Raw genomic sequence first — 25,077 nt, 5'->3', positions numbered from 1 at the left:
CACTGCACTCCCCACACACACTGCACTCCCCACACACTGCACTCCCCACACACTGCACTCCCCCCACACACACTGCACTCCCCTCACACACTGCACTCCCCACACACACTGCACTCCCCTCACACACTGCACTCCCCGCGCACACTGCACTCCCCACACACTGCACTCCCCACACATACTGCACTCCCCTCACACACTGCACTCCCCGCGCACACTGCACTCCCCACACACTGCACTCCCCGCACACACTGCACTCCCCTCACACACTGCACTCCCCGCACACACTGCACTCCCCACACACACTGCACTCCCCTCACACACTGCACTCCCCACACACACACTGCACTCCCCGCACACACTGCACTCCCCGCACACACTGCACTCCCCACACACACTGCACTCCCCACACACACTGCACTCCCCACACACACTGCACTCCCCACACACACTGCACTCCCCACACACACTGCACTCCCCACACACACTGCACTCCCCACACACACTGCACTCCCCACACACACTGCACTTCCCACACACACTGCACTCCCCACACACACAGCACTCCCCACACACACTGCACCCCCCACACACTGCACTCCCCACACACACTGCACTCCCCACACACACTGCACCCCCCACACACTGCACTCCCCGCACACACTGCACTCCCCACACACACTGCACTCCCCACACACACTGCACTCCCCACACACACTGCACTCCCCTCACACACGGCACTCCCCTCACACACTGCACTCCCCGCACACACTGCACTCCCCACACACTGCACTCCCCTCACACACGGCACTCCCCGCACACACTGCACTCCCCAAACACACTGCACTCCCCACACACACTGCACTCCCCACACACACTGCACTCCCCGTACACACTGCACTCCCCGCACACTCTGCACTCCCCGCACACACTGCACTCCCCACACACTGCACTCCCCACACACACTGCACTCCCCCCACACACTGCACTCCCCACACACACACTGCACTCCCCAAACACACTGCACTCCCCAAACACACTGCACTCCCCACACACACACTGCACTCCCCTTACACACTGCACTCCCCAAACACACTGCACTCCCCACACACACACTGCACTCCCCTTACACACTGCACTCCCCAAACACACTGCACTCCCCACACACACACTGCACTCCCCTTACACACTGCACTCCCCAAACACACTGCACTCCCCAAACACACTGTACTCCCCACACACACACTGCACTCCCCTTACACACTGCACTCCCCAAACACACTGCACTCCCCACACACACACTGCACTCCCCTTACACACTGCACTCCCCAAACACACTGCACTCCCCACACTCACTGCACTCCCCACACACACTGCACTCCCCACACACACTGCACTCCCCGCACACACTGCACTCCCCCCACACACTGCACTCCCCACACACTGCACTCCCCGCACACACTGCACTCCCCGCACACACTGCACTCCCCGCACTCACTGCACTCCCCTCACACACTGCACTACCCGCACACACTGCACTACCCGCACACACTGCACTCCCCACAAACACTGCACTCCCCGCACACACTGCACTCCTCGCACACACTGCACTCCCCGCACACACTGCACTCCCCACACACACAGCACTCCCCGCACACACTGCACTCCCCGCACACACTGCACTCCCCGCACACACTGCACTCCCCGCACACACTGCACTCCCCGCACACACTGCACTCCCCGCACACACAGCACTCGCCGCACACACTGCACTCCCTGCACACACTGCACTCCCCGCACACACTGCACTCCCCGCACACACTGCACTCCCCACACACACTGCACTCCCCGCACACACTGCACTCCCCTCACACACTGCACTCCCCGCACACACTGCACTCCCCGCACACACTGCACTCCCCGCACACACTGCACTCCCCGCACACACAGCACTCCCCACACACACTGCACTCCCCACACACACTGCACTCCCCACACACTGCTCTCCCCACACACACTGCACTCCCCACACACACTGCACTCCCCGCACACACTGCACTCCCCGCACACACTGCACTCCCCGCACACACTGCACTCCCCGCACACACTGCACTCCTCGCACACACTGCACTCCCCACACACACTGCACTCCCCACACACTGCACTCCCCACACACACTGCACTCCCCGCACACACTGCACTCCCCACACAGACACTGCACTCCCCGTACACACTGCACTCCCCACACACACTGCACTCCCCCCACACACTGCACTCCACACACACACTGCACTCCCCAAACACACTGCACTCCCCACACACACACTGCACTCCCCTTACACACTGCACTCCCCACACACACTGCACTCCCCACACTCACTGTACTCCCCGCACACACTGCACTACCCACACACACTGCACTCCCCACACACACTGCACTCCCCACACACACTGCACTCCCCACACTCACTGCACTCCCCACACACACTGCACTCCCCACACACACTGCACTCCCCACACACACTGCATTCCCCACATACACTGTACTTCTCGCACACACTGCACTCCCCACACACACTGCACTACCCACACACACTGCACTCCCCACACACACTGTACTCCCCACACTCACTGCACTCCCCACACACACTGCACTCCCCACACACACTGCACTCCCCGCACAAACTGCACTCCCCGCACACACTGCACTCCCCGCACAAACTGCGCTCCCCGCACACACCGCACTCCCCGCACACACCGCACTCCCCGCACACACTGCACTCCCCGCACACACTGCACTCCCCACACACACTGCACTCCCACACACACTGCACTCCCCACACACACCGCACTCCCCGCACACACAGCACTCCCCGCACACACTGCACTCCCCGCACACACTGCACTCCCCGCACACACTGCACTCCCCTCACACACTGCACTCCCCACACACTGCACTCCCCGCACACACTGCACTCCCCACACACACTGCACTCCCCGCACACACTGCACTCCCCGCACACACTGCACTCCCCGCACACACTGCACTCCCCACACACACTGCACTCCGCACAAACTGCACTCCCCGCACACACTGCACTCCCCGCACACACTGCACTCCCCGCACACACTGTACTCCCCGCACACACTGCACTCCACACACACTGCACTCCCCGCACACACTGTACTCCCCGCACACACTGCACTCCCCACACACACTGCACTCCCCACACACACTGCACTCCCCACACACAGCGCACTCCCCGCACACAGCGCACTCCCCGCACACACTGCACTCCCCGCACACACTGCACTCCCCGCACACACTGCACTCCCCGCACACAGCGCACTCCCCGCACACACTGCACTCCCCGCACACACTGCACTCCCCGCACACACCGCACTCCCCGCACACACTGCACTCCCCGCACACACTGCACTCCCCACACACACTGCACTCCCACACACACAGCACTCCCCACACACACCGCACTCCCCGCACACACTGCACTCCCCGCACACACTGCACTCCCCGCACACACTGCACTCCCCGCACACACTGCACTCCCCTCACACACTGCACTCCCCACACACTGCACTCCCCGCACACACCGCACTCCCCGCACACACTGCACTCCCCGCACACACTGCACTCCCCGCACACACTGCACTCCCCGCACACACTGCACTCCCCTCACACACTGCACTCCACACACACTGCACTCCCCGCACACACTGCACTCCCCACACACACTGCACTCCCCGCACACACTGCACTCCCCGCACACACTGCACTCCCCGCACACACTGCACTCCCCACACACACTGCACTCCGCACAAACTGCACTCCCCGCACACACTGCACTCCCCGCACACACTGCACTCCCCGCACACACTGTACTCCCCGCACACACTGCACTCCCCACACACACTGCACTCCCCGCACACACTGTACTCCCCGCACACACTGCACTCCCCACACACACTGCACTCCCCACACACACTGCACTCCCCACACACAGCGCACTCCCCGCACACAGCGCACTCCCCGCACACACTGCACTCCCCGCACACACTGCACTCCCCGCACACACTGTACTCCCCGCACACACTGCACTCCCCACACACACTGCACTCCCCACACACACTGCACTCCCCACACACAGCGCACTCCCCGCACACAGCGCACTCCCCGCACACACTGCACTCCCCCCACACACTGCACTCCCCACACACACTGCACTCCCCGCACACACTGCACTCCCCGCAAAAGCTGCACTCCCCGCACACACTGCACTCCCCGCACACACTGCACTCCCCGCACACACTGCACTCCCCGCACACACTGCACTCCCCGCACACACTGCACTCCCCGCACACACTGCACTCCCCGCACACACTGCACTCCCCTCACACACTGCACTCCCCGCACACACTGCTCTCCCCACACACACTGCACTCACCGCACACACTGCACTCACCGCACAAACTGCACCCCCCACACACACTGCACTCCCCACACACACTGCACTCCCCGCACACACTGCACTCCCCGCACACACTGCACTCCCCGCACACACTGCACTCCGCACAAACTGCACTCCCCGCACACACTGCACTCCCCACACACACTGTACTCCCCGCACACACTGCTCTCCCCACACACACTGCACTCACCGCACACACTGCACTCACCGCACAAACTGCACCCCCCACACACACTGCACTCCCCACACACACTGCACTCCCCGCACACACTGCACTCCCCGCACACACTGCACTCCCCACACACACTGCACTCCGCACAAACTGCACTCCCCGCACACACTGCACTCCCCGCACACACTGTACTCCCCGCACACACTGCACTCCCCACACACACTGCACTCCCCGCACACACTGTACTCCCCGCACACACTGCACTCCCCACACACACTGCACTCCCCACACACACTGCACTCCCCACACACAGCGCACTCCCCGCACACACTGCACTCCCCCCACACACTGCACTCCCCACACACACTGCACTCCCCGCACACACTGCACTCCCCGCAATAGCTGCACTCCCCGCACACACTGCACTCCCCGCACACACTGCACTCCCCACACACACTGCATTCCCCACACACACTGCACTCCCCGCACACACTGCACTCCCCGCACACACTGCACTCCCCGCACACACTGCACTCCCCACACACACTGCACTCGCCACACACACTGCACTCGCCACACACACTGCACTCCCCACACACTGCACTCCCCGCACACACTAGACTCCCCACACACACTGCACTCCCCACACACACTGCACTCCCCGCACACACTGCACTCCCCACACACACTGCACTCGCCACACACACTGCACTCCCCACACACTGCAATCCCCGCACACACTAGACTCCCCACACACACTGCACTCCCCACACACACTGCACTCCCCACACACACTGCACTCCCCACACACACTGCACTCGCCACACACACTGCACTCCCCAAACACACTGCACTCCCCACACACTGCACTCCCCGCACACACTAGACTCCCCGCACACACTGCACTCCCCGCACACACTGCACTCCCCACACACACTGCACTCTCCCCACACACACTGCACTCCCCACACACACTGCACTCCCCACACACACTGCACTCGCCACACACACTGCACTCCCCACACACTGCACTCCCCGCACACACTAGACTCCCCGCACACACTGCACTCCCCGCACACACTGCACTACCCGCACACACTGCACTCCCCACAAACACTGCACTCCCCACACACACTGTACTCCCCGCACAAACTGCACTCCCCGCACACACTGCACTCCCCACACACACTGCACTCCCCACACACACTAGACTCCCCGCACACACTGCACTCCCCGCAGACACTGCACTACCCGCACACACTGCACTCCCCACAAACACTGCACTCCCCACACACACTGTACTCCCCGCACACACTGCACTCCCCACACACACTGCACTCCCCACACCCTGCACTCCCCACACCCTGCACTCCCCACACACACTGCACTCCCCACACACACTGCACTCCCCTCAAACACTGCAGTCCCCGCACACACTGCACACCCCGCACACACTGCACTCCCCACAGACTGCACTCCCCGCACACACTGCACTCCCCGCACACACTGCACTCCCCACACACACTGCACACCCCGCACACACTGCACTCCCCACAGACTGCACTCCCCGCACACACTGCACTGCCCGCACACACTGCACTCCCCTCACACACTGCACTCCCCTCACACACTGCACTCCCCTCACACACTGCACTCCCCGCACACACTGCACTCCCCACACACACTACACTCCCCACACACACTACACTCCCCGCACACACTGCACTCCCCTCACACACTGCACTCCCCACACACACTGCACTCCCCTCACACACTGCACTACCCGCACACACTGCACTCCCCACACACACTGCACTCCCCACACACACTGCACTCCCCGCACACACTGCACTCCCCGCACACACTGCACTCCCCGCTCACACTGCACTCCCCGCACACACTGCACTCCCCTCACACACTGCACTCCCCGCACACACTGCACTCCCCTCACACACTGCACTCCCCAAACACACTGCACTCCCACACACACTTCACTCCCCGCACACACTGCACTCCCCACACACACTGCACTCCCCACACACACTGCACTCCCCTCGCACACTGCACTCCCCGCGCACACTGCACTCCCCACACACTGCACTCCCCACACACACTGCACTCCCCTCACACACTGCACTCCCCGCGCACACTGCACTCCCCACACACTGCACTCCCCACACACACTGCACTCCCCACACACACTGCACTCCCCACACACACTGCACTCCCCACACACACTGCACTCCCCCCACACTGCACTCCCCCCACACACTGCACTCCCCCCACACACTGCACTCCCCTCACACACTGCACTCCCCGCACACACTGCACTCCCCTCACACACTGCACTCCCCGCACACACTGCACTCCCCACACACACTGCACTCCCCTCACACACTGCACTCCCCACACACACACTGCACTCCCCGCACACACTGCACTCCCCACACACACTGCGCTCCCCACACACACTGCACTCCCCACACACACACTGCACTCCCCGCACACACTGCACTCCCCACACACACTGCACTCCCCACACACACTGCACTCCCCACACACACTGCACTCCCCACACACACTGCACTCCCCACACACACTGCACTCCCCACACACACTGCACTCCCCACACACACTGCACCCCCCACACACACTGCACTCCCCACACACACTGCACTCCCCGCACACACTGCACTCCCCACACACACTGCACTCCCCACACACACTGCACTCCCCACACACACTGCACTCCCCGCACACACTGCACTCCCCGCACACACTGCACTCCCCACACACACTACACTCCCCGCACACACTGCACTCCCCACACACTGCACTCCCCACACCCACTGCACTCCCCACACACACTGCACTCCCCGCACACACTGCACTCCCCGCACACACTGCACTCCCCTCACACACGGCACTCCCCTCACACACTGCACTCCCCACACACTGCACTCCCCGCACACACTGCACTCCCCACACACTGCACTCCCCACACACACGGCACTCCCCACACACACTGCACTCCCCACACACACTGCACTCCCCACACACACTGCACTCCCCTCACACACGGCACTCCCCTCACACACTGCACTCCCCGCACACACTGCGCTCCCCACACACACTGCACTCCCCACACACACTGCACTCCCCGCACACACTGCACTCCCCACACACACTGCACTCCCCCCACACACTGCACTCCCCGCACACACTGCAATCCCCGCACACACTGCCCTCCCCACACACTGCACTCCCCTCACACACGGCACTCCCCACACACACTGCACTCCCCACACACACTGCTCTCCCCGCACACACTGCACTTCCCGCACACACTGCACTCCCCAGACACACTGCACTCCCCACACACACTGCACTCCCCCCACACTGCACTCCCCGCACACACTGCACTCCCCGCACACACTGCACTCCTCACACACACTGCACTCCCCACACACACTGCACTCCCCGCACACACTGCACTCCCCGCACACACTGCACTCCTCACACACACTGCACTCCCCACACACACTGCACTCCCCACACACACTGCACTCCCCGCACACACTGCACTCCCCACACACACTGCGCTCCCCACACACACTGCACTCCCCACACACACTGCATTCCCCGCACACACTGCACTCCCCACACACACTGCACTCCCCACACACACTGCACTCCCCGCACACACTGCACTCCCCACACACACTGCACTCCCCGCACACACTGCACTCCCCACACACACTGCACTCCCCGCACACACTGCACTCCCCACACACACTGCACTCCCCGCACACACTGCACTCCCCACACACACTGCAATCCCCACACACACTGCACTCCCCGCACACACTGCACTCCCCACACACACTGCACTCCCCGCACACACTGCACTCTACGCACACACTGCACTCCCCGCACACACTGCACTCTACGCACACACTGCACTCTACGCACACACTGCACTCCCCGCACACACTGCACTCTACGCACACACTGCACTCCCCGCACACACTGCACTCTACGCACACACTGCACTCCCCGCACACACTTCACTCCCCGCACACACTGCACTCTACGCACACACTGCACTCTACGCACACACTGCACTCCCCGCACACACTGCACTCCCCGCACACACTGCACTCCCCGCACACACTGCACTCCCCACACACACTGCACTCCCCACACACACTGCACTCCCCACACACACTGCACTCCCCACACACACTGCACTCCCCGCACACACTGCACTCCCCACACACACTGCACTCCCCACACACACTGCACTCCCCACACACACTGCACTCCCCTTACACACTTCACTCCCCGCACACACTGCACTCTACGCACACACTGCACTCTACGCACACACTGCACTCCCCGCACACACTGCACTCCCCGCACACACTGCACTCCCCGCACACACTGCACTCCCCACACACACTGCACTCCCCACACACACTGCACTCCCCACACACACTGCACTCCCCACACACACTGCACTCCCCGCACACACTGCACTCCCCACACACACTGCACTCCCCACACACACTGCACTCCCCACACACACTGCACTCCCCTTACACACTGCACTCCCCCCGCACACTGCTCTCCCCACACACACTGCACTCCCCACACTCCCCATCCCAGCTCCACTCCCCACACTCCCCATCCCAGCTCCATTCCCCACACTCCCCATCCCAGCTCCACTCCCCATCCCAGCTCCACTCCCCATCCCAGCTCCACTCCCCACACTCCCCATCCCAGCTCCACTCCCCATCCCAGCTCCACTCCCCATCCCAGCTCCACTCCCCATCCCAGCTCCACTCCCCACACTCCCCATCCCAGCTCCACTCCCCATCCCCGCTCCTCTCCCCATCCCAGCTCCACTCCCCATCCCAGCTCCACTCCCCACACTCCCCATCCCAGCTCCACTCCCCACACTCCCCATCCCAGCTCCACTCCCCACGCTCCCCATCCCAGCTCCACTCCCCATCCCAGCTCCACTCCCCACGCTCCCCATCCCAGCTCCACTCCCCATCCCAGCTCCACTCCCCACACTCCCCATCCCAGCTCCACTCCCCATCCCAGCTCCACTCCCCATCCCAGCTCCACTCCACATCCCAGCTTCACTCCCCATCCCAGCTCCACTCCCCATCCCAGCTCCACTCCCCACACTCCCCATCCCAGCTCCACTCCCCACACTCCCCATCCCAGCTCCACTCCCCACACTCCCCATCCCAGCTCCACTCCCCATCCCAGCTCCGCTCCCCATCCCAGCTCCACTCCCCACACTCCCCATCCCAGCTCCACTCCCCACACTCCCCATCCCAGCTCCGCTCCCCATCCCAGCTCCACTCCCCACACTCCCCATCCCAGCTCCACTCCCCATCCCAGCTCCGCTCCCCACGCTCCCCATCCCAGCTCCACTCCCCACACTCCCCATCCCAGCTCCACTCCCCACACTCCCCATCCCAGCTCCACTCCCCACACTCCCCATCCCAGCTCCACTCCCCATCCCAGCTCCACTCCCCACACTCCCCATCCCAGCTCCACTCCCCATCCCAGCTCCACTCCCCATCCCAGCTCCACTCCCCACGCTCCCCATCCCAGCTCCACTCCCCACTCTCCCCATCCCAGCTCCACTCCCCATCCCAGCTCCACTCCCCATCCCAGCTCCACTCCCCATCCCAGCTCCACTCCCCACGCTCCCCATCCCAGCTCCACTCCCCACACCCCATCCCAGCTCCACTCCCCATCCCAGCTCCACTCCCCATCCCAGCTCCACTCCCCACACTCCCCATCCCAGCTCCACTCCCCATCCCAGCTCCACTCCCCACACTCCCCACCCCAGCTCCACTCCCCATCCCAGCTCCACTCCCCATCCCAGCTCCACTCCACATCCCAGCTCCACTCCCCACACTCCCCATCCCAGCTCCACTCCCCATCCCAGCTCCACTCCCCATCCCAGCTCCACTCCCCACACTCCCCATCCCAGCTCCACTCCCCATCCCAGCTCCACTCCCCACACTCCCCATCCCAGCTCCACTCCCCACACTCCCCATCCCAGCTCCACTCCCCATCCCATCCCCACTCGCCACACTCCCCATCCCAGCTCCACTCCCCACACTCCCCATCCCAGCTCCACTCCCCATCCCAGCTCCACTCCCCACACTCCCCATCCCAGCTCCACTCCCCATCCCAGCTCCACTCCCCATCCCAGCTCCACTCCCCATCCCAGCTCCACTCCCCATCCCATCCCCACTCGCCACACTCCCCATCCCAGCTCCACTCCCCACACTCCCCATCCCAGCTCCACTCCCCACACTCCCCATCCCAGCTCCACTCCCCATCCCAGCTCCACTCCCCATCCCAGCTCCACTCCCCATCCCAGCTCCAGTCCCCATCCCAGCTCAACTCCCCACACTCCCCATCCCAGCTCCACTCCCCATCCCAGCTCCAGTCCCCATCCCAGCTCAACTCCCCACACTCCCCATCCCAGCTCCACTCCCCAGACTCCCCATCCCAGCTCCACTCCCCACACTCCCCATCGCAGCTCCACTCCCCACACTCCCCATCCCAGCTCCACTCCCCACACTCCCCATCCCAGCTCCACTCCCCATCCCCTACACACACACCCTGGGATCAGACAGTGTATATTGTACACACACACTCTGGGATCAGACAGTGTATATTGTACACATACACTCTGGGACCAGACAGTATATATTGTACACACTCTTTGGGATCAGACAGTATATATTGTACACTCACACCCTGGGATCAGACAGTATATATTGTACACACACTCTGGGATCAGACAGTATATATTGTACACTCACACTCTGGGATCAGACTGTATATATTGTACACACACACTCTGGTATCAGACAGTATATATTGTACACACACACTCTGTGATCAGACAGTATATATTGTACACACACACTCTGGGATCAGACAGTATATATTGTACACACACTCTCTGGGATCAGACAGTATATATTCTACACACACACTGTGGGATCAGACAGTATATATTGTACACACACACTCTGGGATCATACAGTATATATTGTACACACACTCTCTGGGATCAGACAGTATATATTCTACACACACACTCTGGGATCAGACAGTATATATTGTACACACACTCTCTGGGATCAGACAGTATATATTCTACACACACACTCTGGGATCAGACAGTATATATTGTACACACACACTCTGGGATCATACAGTATATATTGTACACACACACACTGGGATCAGACAGTATATATTGTACCCTCACTCTGGGATCAGACAGTATATATTGTACACTCACACCCTGGGATCAGACAGTATATATTGTACACACACACTCTGGGATCAGACAGTATATATTGTACACACACACTCTGGGATCAGACAGTATATATTATACACACCGACTCTGGGATCAGACAGTATATATTGTACACTCACTCTGGGATCAGACAGTATATATTGTACACTCACACCCTGGGATCAGGCAGTCTATATTGTACACACACACTCTGGGATCAGACAGTATATATTGTACACACACCCTGGGATCAGACAGTATATATTGTACACACACACTCTGGGATCAGACAGTATATTTTGTACACACACACTCTGGGATCAGACAGTATATATTGTACACACACACTCTGGGATCAGACAGTATATATTATACACACCGACTCTGGGATCAGGCAGTATATATTGTACACTCACTCTGGGATCAGACAGTATATATTGTACACTCACACCCTGGGATCAGACAGTCTATATTGTACACACACACTCTGGGATCAGACAGTATATATTGTACACACACCCTGGGATCAGACAGTATATATTGTACACACACACTCTGGGATCAGACTGTATATATTGTACACACACACTCTGGGATCAGACTGTATATATTGTACACACACACTCTGGGATCAGACAGTATATATTGTACACACACACTCTGGGATCAGACAGTATATATTGTACACACACACCCTGGGATCAGACAGTATATATTGTACACACACACTCTGGGATCAGACAGTATATATTGTACACACACACCCTGGGATCAGACAGTATATATTGTACACTCACACTCTGGGATCAGACAGTATATATTGTACACACACACTCTGGGATCAGACAGTATATATTGTACACTCACACTCTGGGATCAGACAGTATATATTGTACACACACACTCTGGGATCAGACAGTATATATTGTACACTCACACTCTGGGATCAGACAGTATATATTGTACACACACACTCTGGGATCAGACAGTATATATTGTACACACACCCTGGGATCAGACAGTATATATTGTACACACACACCCTGGGATCAGACAGTATATATTGTACATTCACACCCTGGGATCAGACAGTATATATTGTCCACACACACTCTGGGATCAGACAGTATATATTGTACACTCACACTCTGGGATCAGACAGTATATATTGTACACACACACTCTGGGATCAGACAGTATATATTGTACACACACCCTGGGATCAGACAGTATATATTGTACACTCACACTCTGGGATCAGACAGTATATATTGTACACACACACTCTGGGATCAGACAGTATATATTGTACACACACCCTGGGATCAGACAGTATATATTGTACACACACACTCTGGGATCAGACAGTATATATTGTACACACACACTGTGGGATCAGGCAGTTTATATTGTACACACACACTCTGGGATCAGACAGTATATATTGTACACACACACTCTGGGATCAGACAGTATATATTGTACACACACACTCTGGGATCAGGCAGTATATATTGTACACACAAACTCTGGGATCAGACAGTATATATTGTACACACACACTGTGGGATCAGACAGTATATATTGTACACACACGCCCTGGGATCAGACAGTATATATTGTACACACACTCTCTGGGATCATATAGTATATCTTGTCCAAACACACTCTGGGATCAGACAGTATATATTGTACACACACACTCTGGGATCAGACAGTATACATTGTACACACACTCTCTGGGATCAGACAGTGTATATTGTACACACACACTCTGGCATCAGACAGTATATATTGTACACACACACTCTGGGCTCAGACAGTATACATTGTACACACACACTCTGGGATCAGACAGTATATATTGTACACACACACTCTGGGATCAGACAGTATATATTGTACACACACACTCTGGGATCAGACAGTATATATTGTACACACACACTCTGGGATCAGACAGTATATATTGTACACACACACTGTGGGATCAGACAGTATATATTGTACACACCAACTCTGTGATCAGACAGTATATATTCTACACACACACTCTGGGATCAGGCAGTATATATTGTACACACACTCTCTGGGATCAGACAGTATATATTGTACACACACACTCTGGGATCAGACAGTATATATTGTACACACACACTCTGGGATCAGACAGTAAATATTGTACACACACACTCTGGGATCAGACAGTATATATTGTACACACACACTCTGGGATCAGACAGTATATATTGTACACAGACACTCTGGGATCAGACAGTATATATTGTACACACACACTCTGGGATCAGACAGTATATATTGTACACACACACTCTGGGATCAGACAGGATATATTGTACACACACACTCTGGGATCAGACAGTATATATTGTACACACACACTCTGGGATCAGACAGTATATATTGTACACCCACACTCTGGGATCAGACAGTATATATTGTACACACACACTCTGGGATCAGACAGGATATATTGTACACACACACTCTGGGATCAGACAGTATATATTGTACACACACACTCTGGGATCAGACAGTATATATTGTACACACACACTCTGGGATCAGACAGGATATATTGTACACGTACGAGCTGTGCTAGACCATCTGCCACTCACTCTGAGTGTTTTGAAACGTTTTCCGTTCTGTGTTTTTCCACAGTGTCCTTTTGCCGAGAGGGTTCCAGGTCTCGCACTATGATTCGAATGACACTCTGGTGACAGAGAAGGAGACTGAACCGGTGAGGAGTCATGTGGACCAGCGTTGTGTTTGGAAATGCAATGATTGTGCATCTGTTTCAATGTTTCATTTCCTCTCCTCCCTCTGGTTCTATCGAACTGCGCAGTGTTCTCAGTCCGTCCTGTACCTCCCCCATGTCTCCATTCTTCAGATATTAGCCTGGGGCCCACTTTGAACAGCTATTCAACCATGAGGGCTGATCCTGCTCTCTAATGTTGAAGAATGTATTTCTGTTTTCATATTCTGAAATGTTCTGTTGTCCAGTCTGTGCTGTATTTACAAGGAATTCAAATGCAGTCTAAAACCAGGAAATTTATTGAAGATGCAATTGCCCAAAATATTTATAACCGACACCGAGATTCTGTCAGATTCAGTTGAAATAATCACGGAGCAATCGGGTTTTTACACTGCAGAGCGGGTCCCTTCGGCCCATCGCATCTGTCCCGGCCGTGAATCATTTCTTGTCTTATTTTCCAGCAGCTGGTCCTTAGCCTTGTTGACCGTGACAATTCAAGCGCCCTCCTGGATGTTAACTTCGAAAGAATTACATTTTAGTTGTACGAGTTCCATGCTCCTGATCTCTGCTTTTCACCTCCCTACTTCTTATTCCAAACGAATTGTCTATAAACCCAGCAAAAACCCCAAATTCACTCCTCCATCAGGTATTCCAAAAATGCATTAACATTCCACAGCATGTTCGGATATAACGTGAACTGCCCCCTCTCTTATACAAATATAATAAAGATATTGATGTATTTATGAGCAGATTTGAAATATTTGATAGGATGACAATTACTGCCTGATGGATGTGTTGCTATTGTTAAGTTATCATTATCCGTGAACAGTGCGGGTTACTGCATTTAAGATTTCAGCTACAGTGTTAGGTTATCGAGATAGTTTAAATAATTTATTATTGTACTTCTGTGTTGAGAAAGGGTTAAGAGCCTGGTTTTTGGTTTCATTTTTAAAACTTGACTTTAAGTCTGTGGGCTTGTTAAGATGCGTGCATTGTCATGAGATCTTTATGACTCTAAAACAAACAGAGGGTATCAAAAAAACTGGGCTGTTGCTTAGCAACCAGAGGCCCACCCAGTTCAGTTGAGAATAGGTCAGTGCAGTTGAAAACAGGATTCCAGAGATTCTGCGGTACAGGTAGGAATATGTAGGGATGGATAGCACCTCCCAGAATCTAAAGAAGGAAGTTCCCGCAATAAGAGTGAGGGAAAGATGCAAGTTCCAAGAAAATCTTCTGGTCACAGGAACAAAGAACAGGAATCTGGAAAAGGTCGTTCTGGTCAGTAAAGTTAATAGTGAGGAGCAGAGTGAAACTCCAAGTTAAAGACAGGGATGTATTATGCAGACTAGTGGATGTCAAGGGCGGCAGGGTAGCACAGTGGTTAGCACTGTTGCTTCACAGCTCCCGGTCCCCAGGTTCGATTCCCGGCTTGGGTCACTGTCTGTGCGGAGTCTGTACCTCCTCCCCGTGTGTGCGTGGGTTTCCTCCGGGCGCTCCGGTTTCCTCCCACAGTCCAAAGATGTGCAGGTTAGGTGGATTGGCCGTGATAAATTGCCCTTAGTGTCCAAAGAAAAAGGTCAGGTGGGGTTACTGGGAAAAAGGCTACAGGTGGGGATAGGGTGGAGGTGTGGGTTTACGTGGGGTGCTCTTTCCAAGGGCCGGTACAGACTCGATGGGCCAAATGGCCTCCTTCTGCACTGTAAATTCTATGGTCGGCTTGTAAGGAGCCAGAGATCCTCAGCGATCGAGAGGTTGAGATACCTTAAGACAGCCTATGGAACAGTGATGTTATGTTGGCACGGCTGGATAGCTAAGAGATTGTGTGGAAAGGAGGACATGCAGGCAGAGGAATACCAAAAGACGGGCTTGAGATCCTTAAGAGGGATCCTTGGTAAAGACACCAAGAGAAAGCATCGTTGTGGAGAAGATCCCAAGGTATATTCTTTGAGAGCAGAGACTAGGGAACCTCCTGTGGAAGACAGAGTTCCAGTGAGCCCAGTTGGTCCAGAGTGTGAAGAGTGTCCGGGAAGGAGTGGGACAGATCTCGATGAAAAATCCAGAGATGTTGTTTTGAGTGACAACTTTCACTTGGGTTCAGATTAATCATTTATCAATAATCTTTGTTAGTGTCACAAGTGGGCTTACATTAACACTGCAATGAAGTTACTGTGAAAAGCCCCTAGTCGCCACACTCTGGCGCCTGTTCGGGTACACAGAGGGAGAATTCAGAATGTCCAATTCACCTAACGGCACGTCTTTCGGGACTTGTGGGAGGAAACCGGAGCACCCGGAGGAAACCCACGCAGACACGGGGAGAACGTGCAGACTCCGCACAGACAGTGACCCAAGCTGGGAATCGAACCTGGGACCCTGTTGCTGTGACGCAACAGTGCTAACCACTGTGCTACTGTGCCACATGTGTCTGACCACAGTTCACCTGTTGGTTTTCAGGACTGAGTACTGAAGTGAACATTAGAGTGTAAGGTGGACTTTGTGACTTGCGTTATCCTTAAGACTCTGTATACGTCTGTCAGCGTTGTTCCGACACCATGCGTTAGTGCACAGCCAATCACAGTCCCACTTACTCCGGAGTCCCAGCACAAGTGAATTAACCAATAATTTGTATAAAATTCACAAACTCTTTGTCCTTTGACTGCTCAATAAGTTATCACCACCAGGTTTGTAAGCTCAACACAATACTTGTTTATTTATAACAGAAACGTTAAAATGAAATAATGACCAGCTAATCTGCTACCCGCCCCCCTTTTTTATTGTCCCACCCTCTATCCAACACACACACAAGACAGACAAACATAGTTGGAGTGGGAAAATGATAAGGCGATAATATGGAATGAAAGATGAGTGTCTTTGCTTCCAAAGTTGAAGTTGAAGCAGGCCGTCCTCCCAGGATGCGAAGCGATCAAAGCCACCAGTGCAGTTTAGAGATGATCTTCTGGCAAAGCCTTCAGTCAGTACCCCCAGACAATAGGATACCTCAGCAGAGACACTTTTAACCTTTATTTACCTGGCCTTCAGTCAAAGGAACAGCCTCAGGCCTGTTTAGGATAAGATTCTGTCATGGATAGAGGATTGGCTGACTGGCAGAAGGCAGAGAGTGGGGATAAAGGGGTCTTTTTCAGGATGGCAGCCGGTGACTAGTGGTGTGCCTCAGGGGTCTGTGCTGGGATCACAACTTTTTACATTATATATTAATGATCTGGAAGAAGGAACTGAAGGCATTGTTGCTAAGTTTGCAGATGATACAAAGATCTGTAGAGGGACAGGTAGTATTGAGGAAGCAAGGGGGCTACAGAGGGACTTGGACAGGCTAGGAGAGCGGGCAATGAAGTGGCAAATGAAATACAATGTGGAAAAGTGTGAGGTTCTGCACTTTGGAAGGAGGAATTTAGGCATCAATATTTCCTAAATAGGGAAATGCTCAGGAAATCAGAAGCGCAAAGGGACTTGGGAGTCCTTGTTCACGATTCTCTGAAGGTCAATGTGCAGGTTCAGTCGGCAGTTAGGAAGGCAAATGCAATGTTAGCATTCATGTCAAGAGGGCTAGAATACAAGACCAGGGATGTACTTCTGAGGCTGTATAAGGCTCTGGTCAGACCCCGTTTGGAGTATTGTGAGCAGTTTTGGGCCCCGTATCTAAGGAAGGATGTGCTGGCCTTGGAAAGGGTCCAGAGGAGGTTCACAAGAATGTTCCCTGGAATGAAGAACCTGTCGTATGAGGAACGTTTGAGGACTCTGGGTCTGTACTCGTTGGAGTTTAGAAGGATGAGGGGGGATCTTATTGAAACTTACAGGATACTGCGAGGCCTGGATAGAGTGAATGTGGAAAGGGACGATCCTTTAAAACAGAGATGAGGAGGAATTTCTTCAGCCAGAGGGGGGTGAATCTGTGGAACTCTTTGCCGCAGAAGGCTGTGGAGGCCAAATCACTGAGTGTCTTTAAGACAGAGATGGATAGGTTCTTGATTAATAAGGGAATCAGGGTTATGGGGAGAAGGCAGGAGAATGGGGATGAGAAAATATCAGCCATGATTGAATGGCGGAGCAGACTCGATGGGCCGAGTGGCCTAATTCTGCTCCAATGTCTTTTGTTTTATGGTCCTCATTCTTACTTGTTTCCAACTCCACCAGAATGACCGACAGCCTTACTGAGATAAGAACAGGGCTCCCCATACGATATTTGTAAAAAGGTTTTAAACATCCAGACCCTGTCTGAAGCTGGTGGGTTGACTTTGTTTTCCTTGCTGTTCAATCTGGCTGCGCAGAGAGAGTTTTTTTTCAACCTCAGATCTTTAGAAATAATCCATTAGATGAGACGGAGACCAGGGCTTTGACCCTCCAGGCTTCTGATGTCAAAGGCCGGGCCTGACTGAGGAACCTGCCCGAGACAGCAGAACCAATCACTGCCTGACCCCGAGAAGAACCCGGCTTTCGGACAGCTCATTGTCCACCCGCCAAATCCGTCAGTTCACTGAGGTCAGACCCAAAACAACACCTCCTGTTTACAATTCAAGGTAAGCAGCTTGGTCTTAAAGGCCTGGACTTGTGAAATCCTACCAACTGTCCTGGCTTGAGACAATTTACACCTCTTTAACCTGGGGTTACCCCTCTCTCCAGTTGCTCCGTCTGGACCTGTAAAGACTTAATTACCGACAAAGACTGGCATTCAAAGTATCGTATTGCATCTTTGAATTTGTCTATATATATGTTTCTGGAACAGACCTCTTCATTCACCTGAGGAAGGAGCAACGCTCCGAAAGCTAGTGATTTGAAACAAACCTGTTGGACTTTAACCTGGTGTTGTAAGACTTCTTACCTGTTTCAGTTCATCAGCTGACTCCTGTGACTCTACTCGGTATCCACCCTCCATATATCCAAGACAAAATATAAAGATTCGGACCTATCAAGCCAGGTTCCGCCCTGGGACCTGACGTATCCAGTGTTAACATCCGCTGAGATCATGACAGCTGATCTAAAAATGAAAGCAGTATCAGTGATTATTTGGCACATGTTAACACTCTGGGTGAGCGCGCGGTCAATTCCACCCCCACAATCCCCGGAGTCCCAATATAAGTGAATTAACCTCTAACATATAAGGTTTCTGAGATCTTTGTACCTTGACTGTTCCAATGTATTACGGGCACCAGATTTGTAAGTAAAATACAATAACTGTTTATTTATAAGAACAAGAGAGATAAGACATAATTATTACAGAATATCAACCTATTACTCCCCCCCCCTTTACCATCCCACCCTCCACCCAAACAAACAGACAGTCACACATAGGGGAAAGGGGTAAAATAATCGGGTTTAAAATGGAAGTAAGACGAATGAGTGTTCTTGTTGCTGACATTGAAATTGTTGTCGCCGGCTATCTTCCTAGGGCACGGAATGGAGAAACCACCAGCTGGATTGCTAACAAGGTTTTTCCGGCTGGAACATTCAGGCAGCACTCTCAGGCTGTGGGATCCCCTCTAGGGAGTCACTTTACTTTGTATTAGCCATTAAGCTGGGCCTTCACATAGCAGATCCACCTGAGGTGTGCTTAATTCTTACTTCCTTCCGCCAGCACCAGGTTAACTGTCACCCTCACTGAGAGAAGACTAGAGTTCTCCACATGAGAGTTTAAATAGGATTTTCAAACAACCCACTCTGCCTGTGCAGTTGGTGCTGGACTAGAGTCCCCTGCAGGTTTGACTGGCTATGCATAGAGAACGACCTTTTCTCCAGGTCTTTAGAGAGAGATTACCAGGTGAGAGAGAGGGAGAGAGCTGAGCTGTGGCTCTCTCGCTTCTTGATCAAAAATGAAGCTGCCACTCAGAATGAAGTCTGCCTGCCTTTGCCGAACATTTTGGAATGGACAGCACCAATCAGAAAGTGTTGGTTAAGACCCGGGAATTTAAAGCAGCTGATTGGCTGCCAGACAAGTCCATCAAGATGAGACACCGCCAATGTCAGCACAACAGCACAGCCTGCTGGGGGATTCTTCTTTTTAATCAAAGGTGAAGTCCAACTTGAAGAGATCGGCCCCAGTCGAGGTACAAAAATTAAAAAAAACAAAAAGAGCAGAACTTACAAAGGAAACCAAGGGATAACTAGGATTGACAAGAGGACCCTTACATATGAAAAATATATCTTTTTTAATTCTCCATTTTAATATCAAACAGGATGAACTGATTGCAGCAGGAATGACTAACTGGGAACGCAGTTCCTCTCCGAACCCAGGTTCATGATGATGATCTGCTTTACTGGTGTGTTTATGTTTTGATAGGGGGCTAGAATACAAGGGGTAGAATACAAGACCAGGAGTGTACTCCTGAGGCTGTATAAGGCTCTGGTCAGACCCCATTTGGAGTATTGTGAGCAGTTTTGGGCCTCATATCTAAGGAAGGATGTGCTGGCCTTGGAAAGGGTCCAGAGGAGGTTCACAAGAATGATCCCTGGAATGAAGAGCTTGTCGTATGAGGAACGGTTGAGAACTCTATAAAATAATGAGGAGCATAGATAAGGTAGATAGTCAACATCTTTTCCCAAAGGTAGAGGAGTCTAGAACTAGAGGGCATAGGTTTAAGGTGAGAGGGGAGAGATACAAAAGGGACCAGAGGGGAAATTGTTCCACGCAGAGGGTGGTGAGCACCTGGAACGGGCTGCCAGAGGCAGTGGTAGAGGCGGGTACAATTTTGTTCTTTAAAAAGCAGTTAGAAAGTTACATGGGCAGGGTGGGTTGACAGGGATATGGGCCAAATGCGGGCAAGTGGGACTAGCTTAGAGATAGAAACGGGGCAGCATGGACAGGCTGGGCCGAAGGGCCTGTTTCCATGCTGTAAACATCTAGGACTCTATAGCTCTGGGTCTGTACTCGGAGTTTAGAAGGATGAGAGGCGATCTTATTAAAACTTACAGGATACTGTGAGGCCTGGATAGAGTGGACGTGGAGAGGGTGTTTCCACTTGTCGGAAAGCCTAGAACCAGAGGACACAATCTCAGACTAAAGGGACGATCCTTTAAAACAGAGATGAGGAGGAATTACTTCAGCCAGAGGGGGGTGAATCTGTGGAACTCTTTCCCGCAGAAGGCTGTGGAGGCCAAATCACTGAGTGTCTTTAAAACAGAGATAGATAGGTTCTTGATTAATAAGGGGATCAGGGTTATGGGGAGAAGGCAGGAGAATGGGGATGGGAAAATATCAGCCATGATTCAATGGCGGAGCAGACTCGATGGGCCGAGTGGCCTAATTCTGCTCCTATGTCTTATGATCTTAAGAGCTATCTACACCGATGCTTGCTGCAAGTGTGTGCACTGCCGTCACTTCCGTCACATTACTGACCGCTACTCCAGCTGCAATGATGGGGCCACACAGAATCATTTCATTGGGCTATTTAAACTGTGAGCCGTCACTTCTGACAAAATGTATTCTCAGATTCTCATTTAATGTACATCCTTCGGAAATAGTGAGTGTTTTAAATAAGATATATTTGTATTTTATGGGTGTTAGGAACAAGATATAGCTTTAAATTTAATTTGTGTCGTAAGAACTTGGCTTTTGGATTTCCTGACAAAAGAGCTGCCCGTAAGTCTGTGGGTTTGAACACCTGTTTTTTTATGAGGTTTTACGAACCTAAAGCAAACACCAGGTATGAAAACTTGGCTGTTGCCTGGTAACAGAGAGATTGATTGATTGATTTGATTTATTGTCACATGTACCGAAGTCCAGTGAAAAGTATGTTTCTGCGGCCGAGGGAACGTACACAGCACGTACAGAGTAGACAAAAGAATAATCAACAGAGAACATTGACAAATGGTACATCGACAAACAGTGATTGGTTACAGTGCGGAACAAGGGGCCAAACAAAGCAAATACATGAGCAAGAGCAGCATAGGGCGTCGTGAATAGTGTTCTTACAGGGAACAGATCAGTCCGAGGGGGAGTCGTTGAGGAGTCTTGTAGCTGTGGGGAAGAAGCTGTTTCTATGTCTGGATGTGCGGGTCTTCAGACTTCTGTACCTTCTGCCTGATGGAAGGGTCTGGAAGAGGGCAATGCCTGGGTGGGAGGGGTCTCTGACAATGCTGTCTGCCTTCCTGAGGCAGCGGGAGGTGTAGACAGAATCAATGTGGGGGTGGCAAGCTTGTGTGATGCGTTGGGCTGAGTTCACCACACTCTGCAGTTTCTTGCGATCTTGGACTGGACAGTTGCCATCCCAGGCTGTGATGCAGCCGGATAGGATGCTCCCCAACGCACATCAGTAGAAGAAGGAGACAACAGGGGAACTTAAGCATTCTGAGTTTTAGGTGGCGGTTCTGCTCTGAGGTGTAAGCATTGGATTGGATTGGATTTGTTTATTGTCACGTGTACCGAGGTGCAGTGAAAAGTATTTTTCTGCGAGCAGCTCAACAGATCATTAAGTACACGAGAAGAAAAGGAAATAAAAGAAAATACATAATAGGGCAACACAACATATACAATGTAACTACATAACACCAGTATCGGGTGAAACATACAGGGTGTAGTGTCAATGAGGTCAGTCCATAAGAGGGTCGTTTAGGAGTCTGGTGACGGTGGGGAAGAAGCTGTTTTTGAGTCTGTTCGTGCGTGTTCTCAGACTTCTGTATCTCCTGCCCGATGGAAGAAGTTGGAAGAGTGAGTAAGCCGGGTGGGAGGGGTCTTTGATTATACTGCCCGCTTTCCCCAGGCAGCGGGAGGTGTAGATGGAGTCAATGGATGGGAGGCAGGTTTGTATGATGGACTGGGCGGTGTTCACGACTCTCTGAAGGTTCTTGCGGTCCTGGGCCGAGCAGTTGCCATACCAGGCTGTGATGCAGCCCGATAGGATGCTTTCTATGGTGCATCTGTAAAAGTTGGTAAGAGTTAATGTGGACATGCCGAATTTCCTTAGTTTCCTGAGGAAGTATAGGTGCTGTTGTGCTTTCTTGGTGGTAGCGTCGACGTGGGTGGACCAGGACAGATTTTTGGAGATGTGCACCCCTAGGAATTTGAAACTGCGAACCATCTCCACCTCGGCCCCGTTGATGCTGACAGGGGTGTGTCCAGTACTTTGCTTCCTGAAGTCAATGACCAGCTCTTTAGTTTTGCTGGCATTGAGGGAGAGATTGGTGTCGCTACACCACTCCACTAGGTTCTCTATCTCCCTCCTGTATTCTGACTCATCGTTGTTCGAGATCCGGCCCACTATGGTCGTATCGTCAGCAAACTTGTAGATGGAGTTGGAACCAAATTTTGCCAAGCAGTCGTGTGTGTACAGGGAGTATAGTAGGGGGCTAAGTACGCAGCCTGGTATTGAGGACATTGTGGAGGAGGTGTTGTTGTTCATTCTTACTGATTGTGGTCTGTTGGTCAGAAGGTCGAAGGTCCAGTTGCAGAGTGGGGAGCCAAGTCCTCGGTTTTGGAGCTTTGATATGAGCTTGGCTGGGATTATGGTGTTGAAGGCGGAGCTGTAGTCAATAAATAGGAGTCTGATGTTGTTGAGATGTTCTCGGGATGAGTGTAGGGCCAGGGAAATGGCGTCTGATGTGGACCGGTTGCAGCGGTATGCGAATTGCAGTGGATCAAGGCGTTCTGGGAGTATGGAGTTGATACGCTTCATGATCAACCTCTCAAAGCACTTCATTACGACTGAAGTCAGGGCCACCGGACGGTAGTCATTGAGGCATGTTGCCTGGTTCTTCTTTGGTACCGGTATGATGGTGGTCTTCTTGAAGCAGGTGGGGACCTCGAAGTGGAGTAGGAACAGGTTAAAGATGTTCGAGAATACCTCTGCCAGCTGGTCCGCGCAGGCTCTGAGTGCACGACCAGGGATCCCGTCCGGGCCCGTCGCCTTCCGAGGGTTCACTTTCAGAAAGGCCGATCTGACTTCGGAGCTGTGATGGTGGGTATGGGTGAGTTATGAGCTGCAGTTTACATCTCTCTACAGCAGCGCTTAAGGGAGTCAGCAGTGAGTAGGCCTCAAACTGAAGAACATAATGGTCCCAAAACGAAGGAGAGGGACAGAAAGAAGTTCGAAGAATGTGGCGACTAGGGGCTTTTCACAATAACTTCATTTGAAGCCTACTTGTGACAATAAGCGATTTTCATTTTCATTTCTGTAAAGGTAAAATGAGCACAAATCATTTCAACTGTCTTTTATCTTCTGGATAAATGTTTTTCTTGCGTTTGCAATATAACAATAATAATGAAAATCGCTTATTGTCACAAGTAGGCTTCAATGAAGTTACTGTGAAAAGCCCCTAGTCGCCACATTCCGGTGCCTGTTCGGGGAGGCTG

General features: G+C 53.4%; 1 protein-coding gene across 5 annotated transcripts in view; it reads left to right on the top strand.

Moving 5' to 3' along the window:
- LOC140409368 (disintegrin and metalloproteinase domain-containing protein 12-like) overlaps window positions 1–25,077 on the top strand; it is a 653,965-nt gene that overhangs the window by 188,993 nt on the left and 439,895 nt on the right. For all 5 annotated transcript variants that reach the window (XM_072497812.1, XM_072497813.1, XM_072497810.1 and 2 more), the window contains exon 4: window positions 14,687–14,765. In XM_072497812.1, coding sequence (XP_072353913.1) covers window positions 14,687–14,765 — 79 coding nt within the window. The remainder of the gene's footprint in view (window positions 1–14,686; window positions 14,766–25,077) is intronic.

This window comes from Scyliorhinus torazame, chromosome 3 (assembly GCF_047496885.1).
Source record: "Scyliorhinus torazame isolate Kashiwa2021f chromosome 3, sScyTor2.1, whole genome shotgun sequence".
Taxonomy (NCBI): domain Eukaryota; kingdom Metazoa; phylum Chordata; class Chondrichthyes; order Carcharhiniformes; family Scyliorhinidae; genus Scyliorhinus; species Scyliorhinus torazame.
The sequence above is the reverse complement of the archived record's forward strand: the minus strand, read 5'-3'. Positions and strand labels throughout refer to the sequence as shown.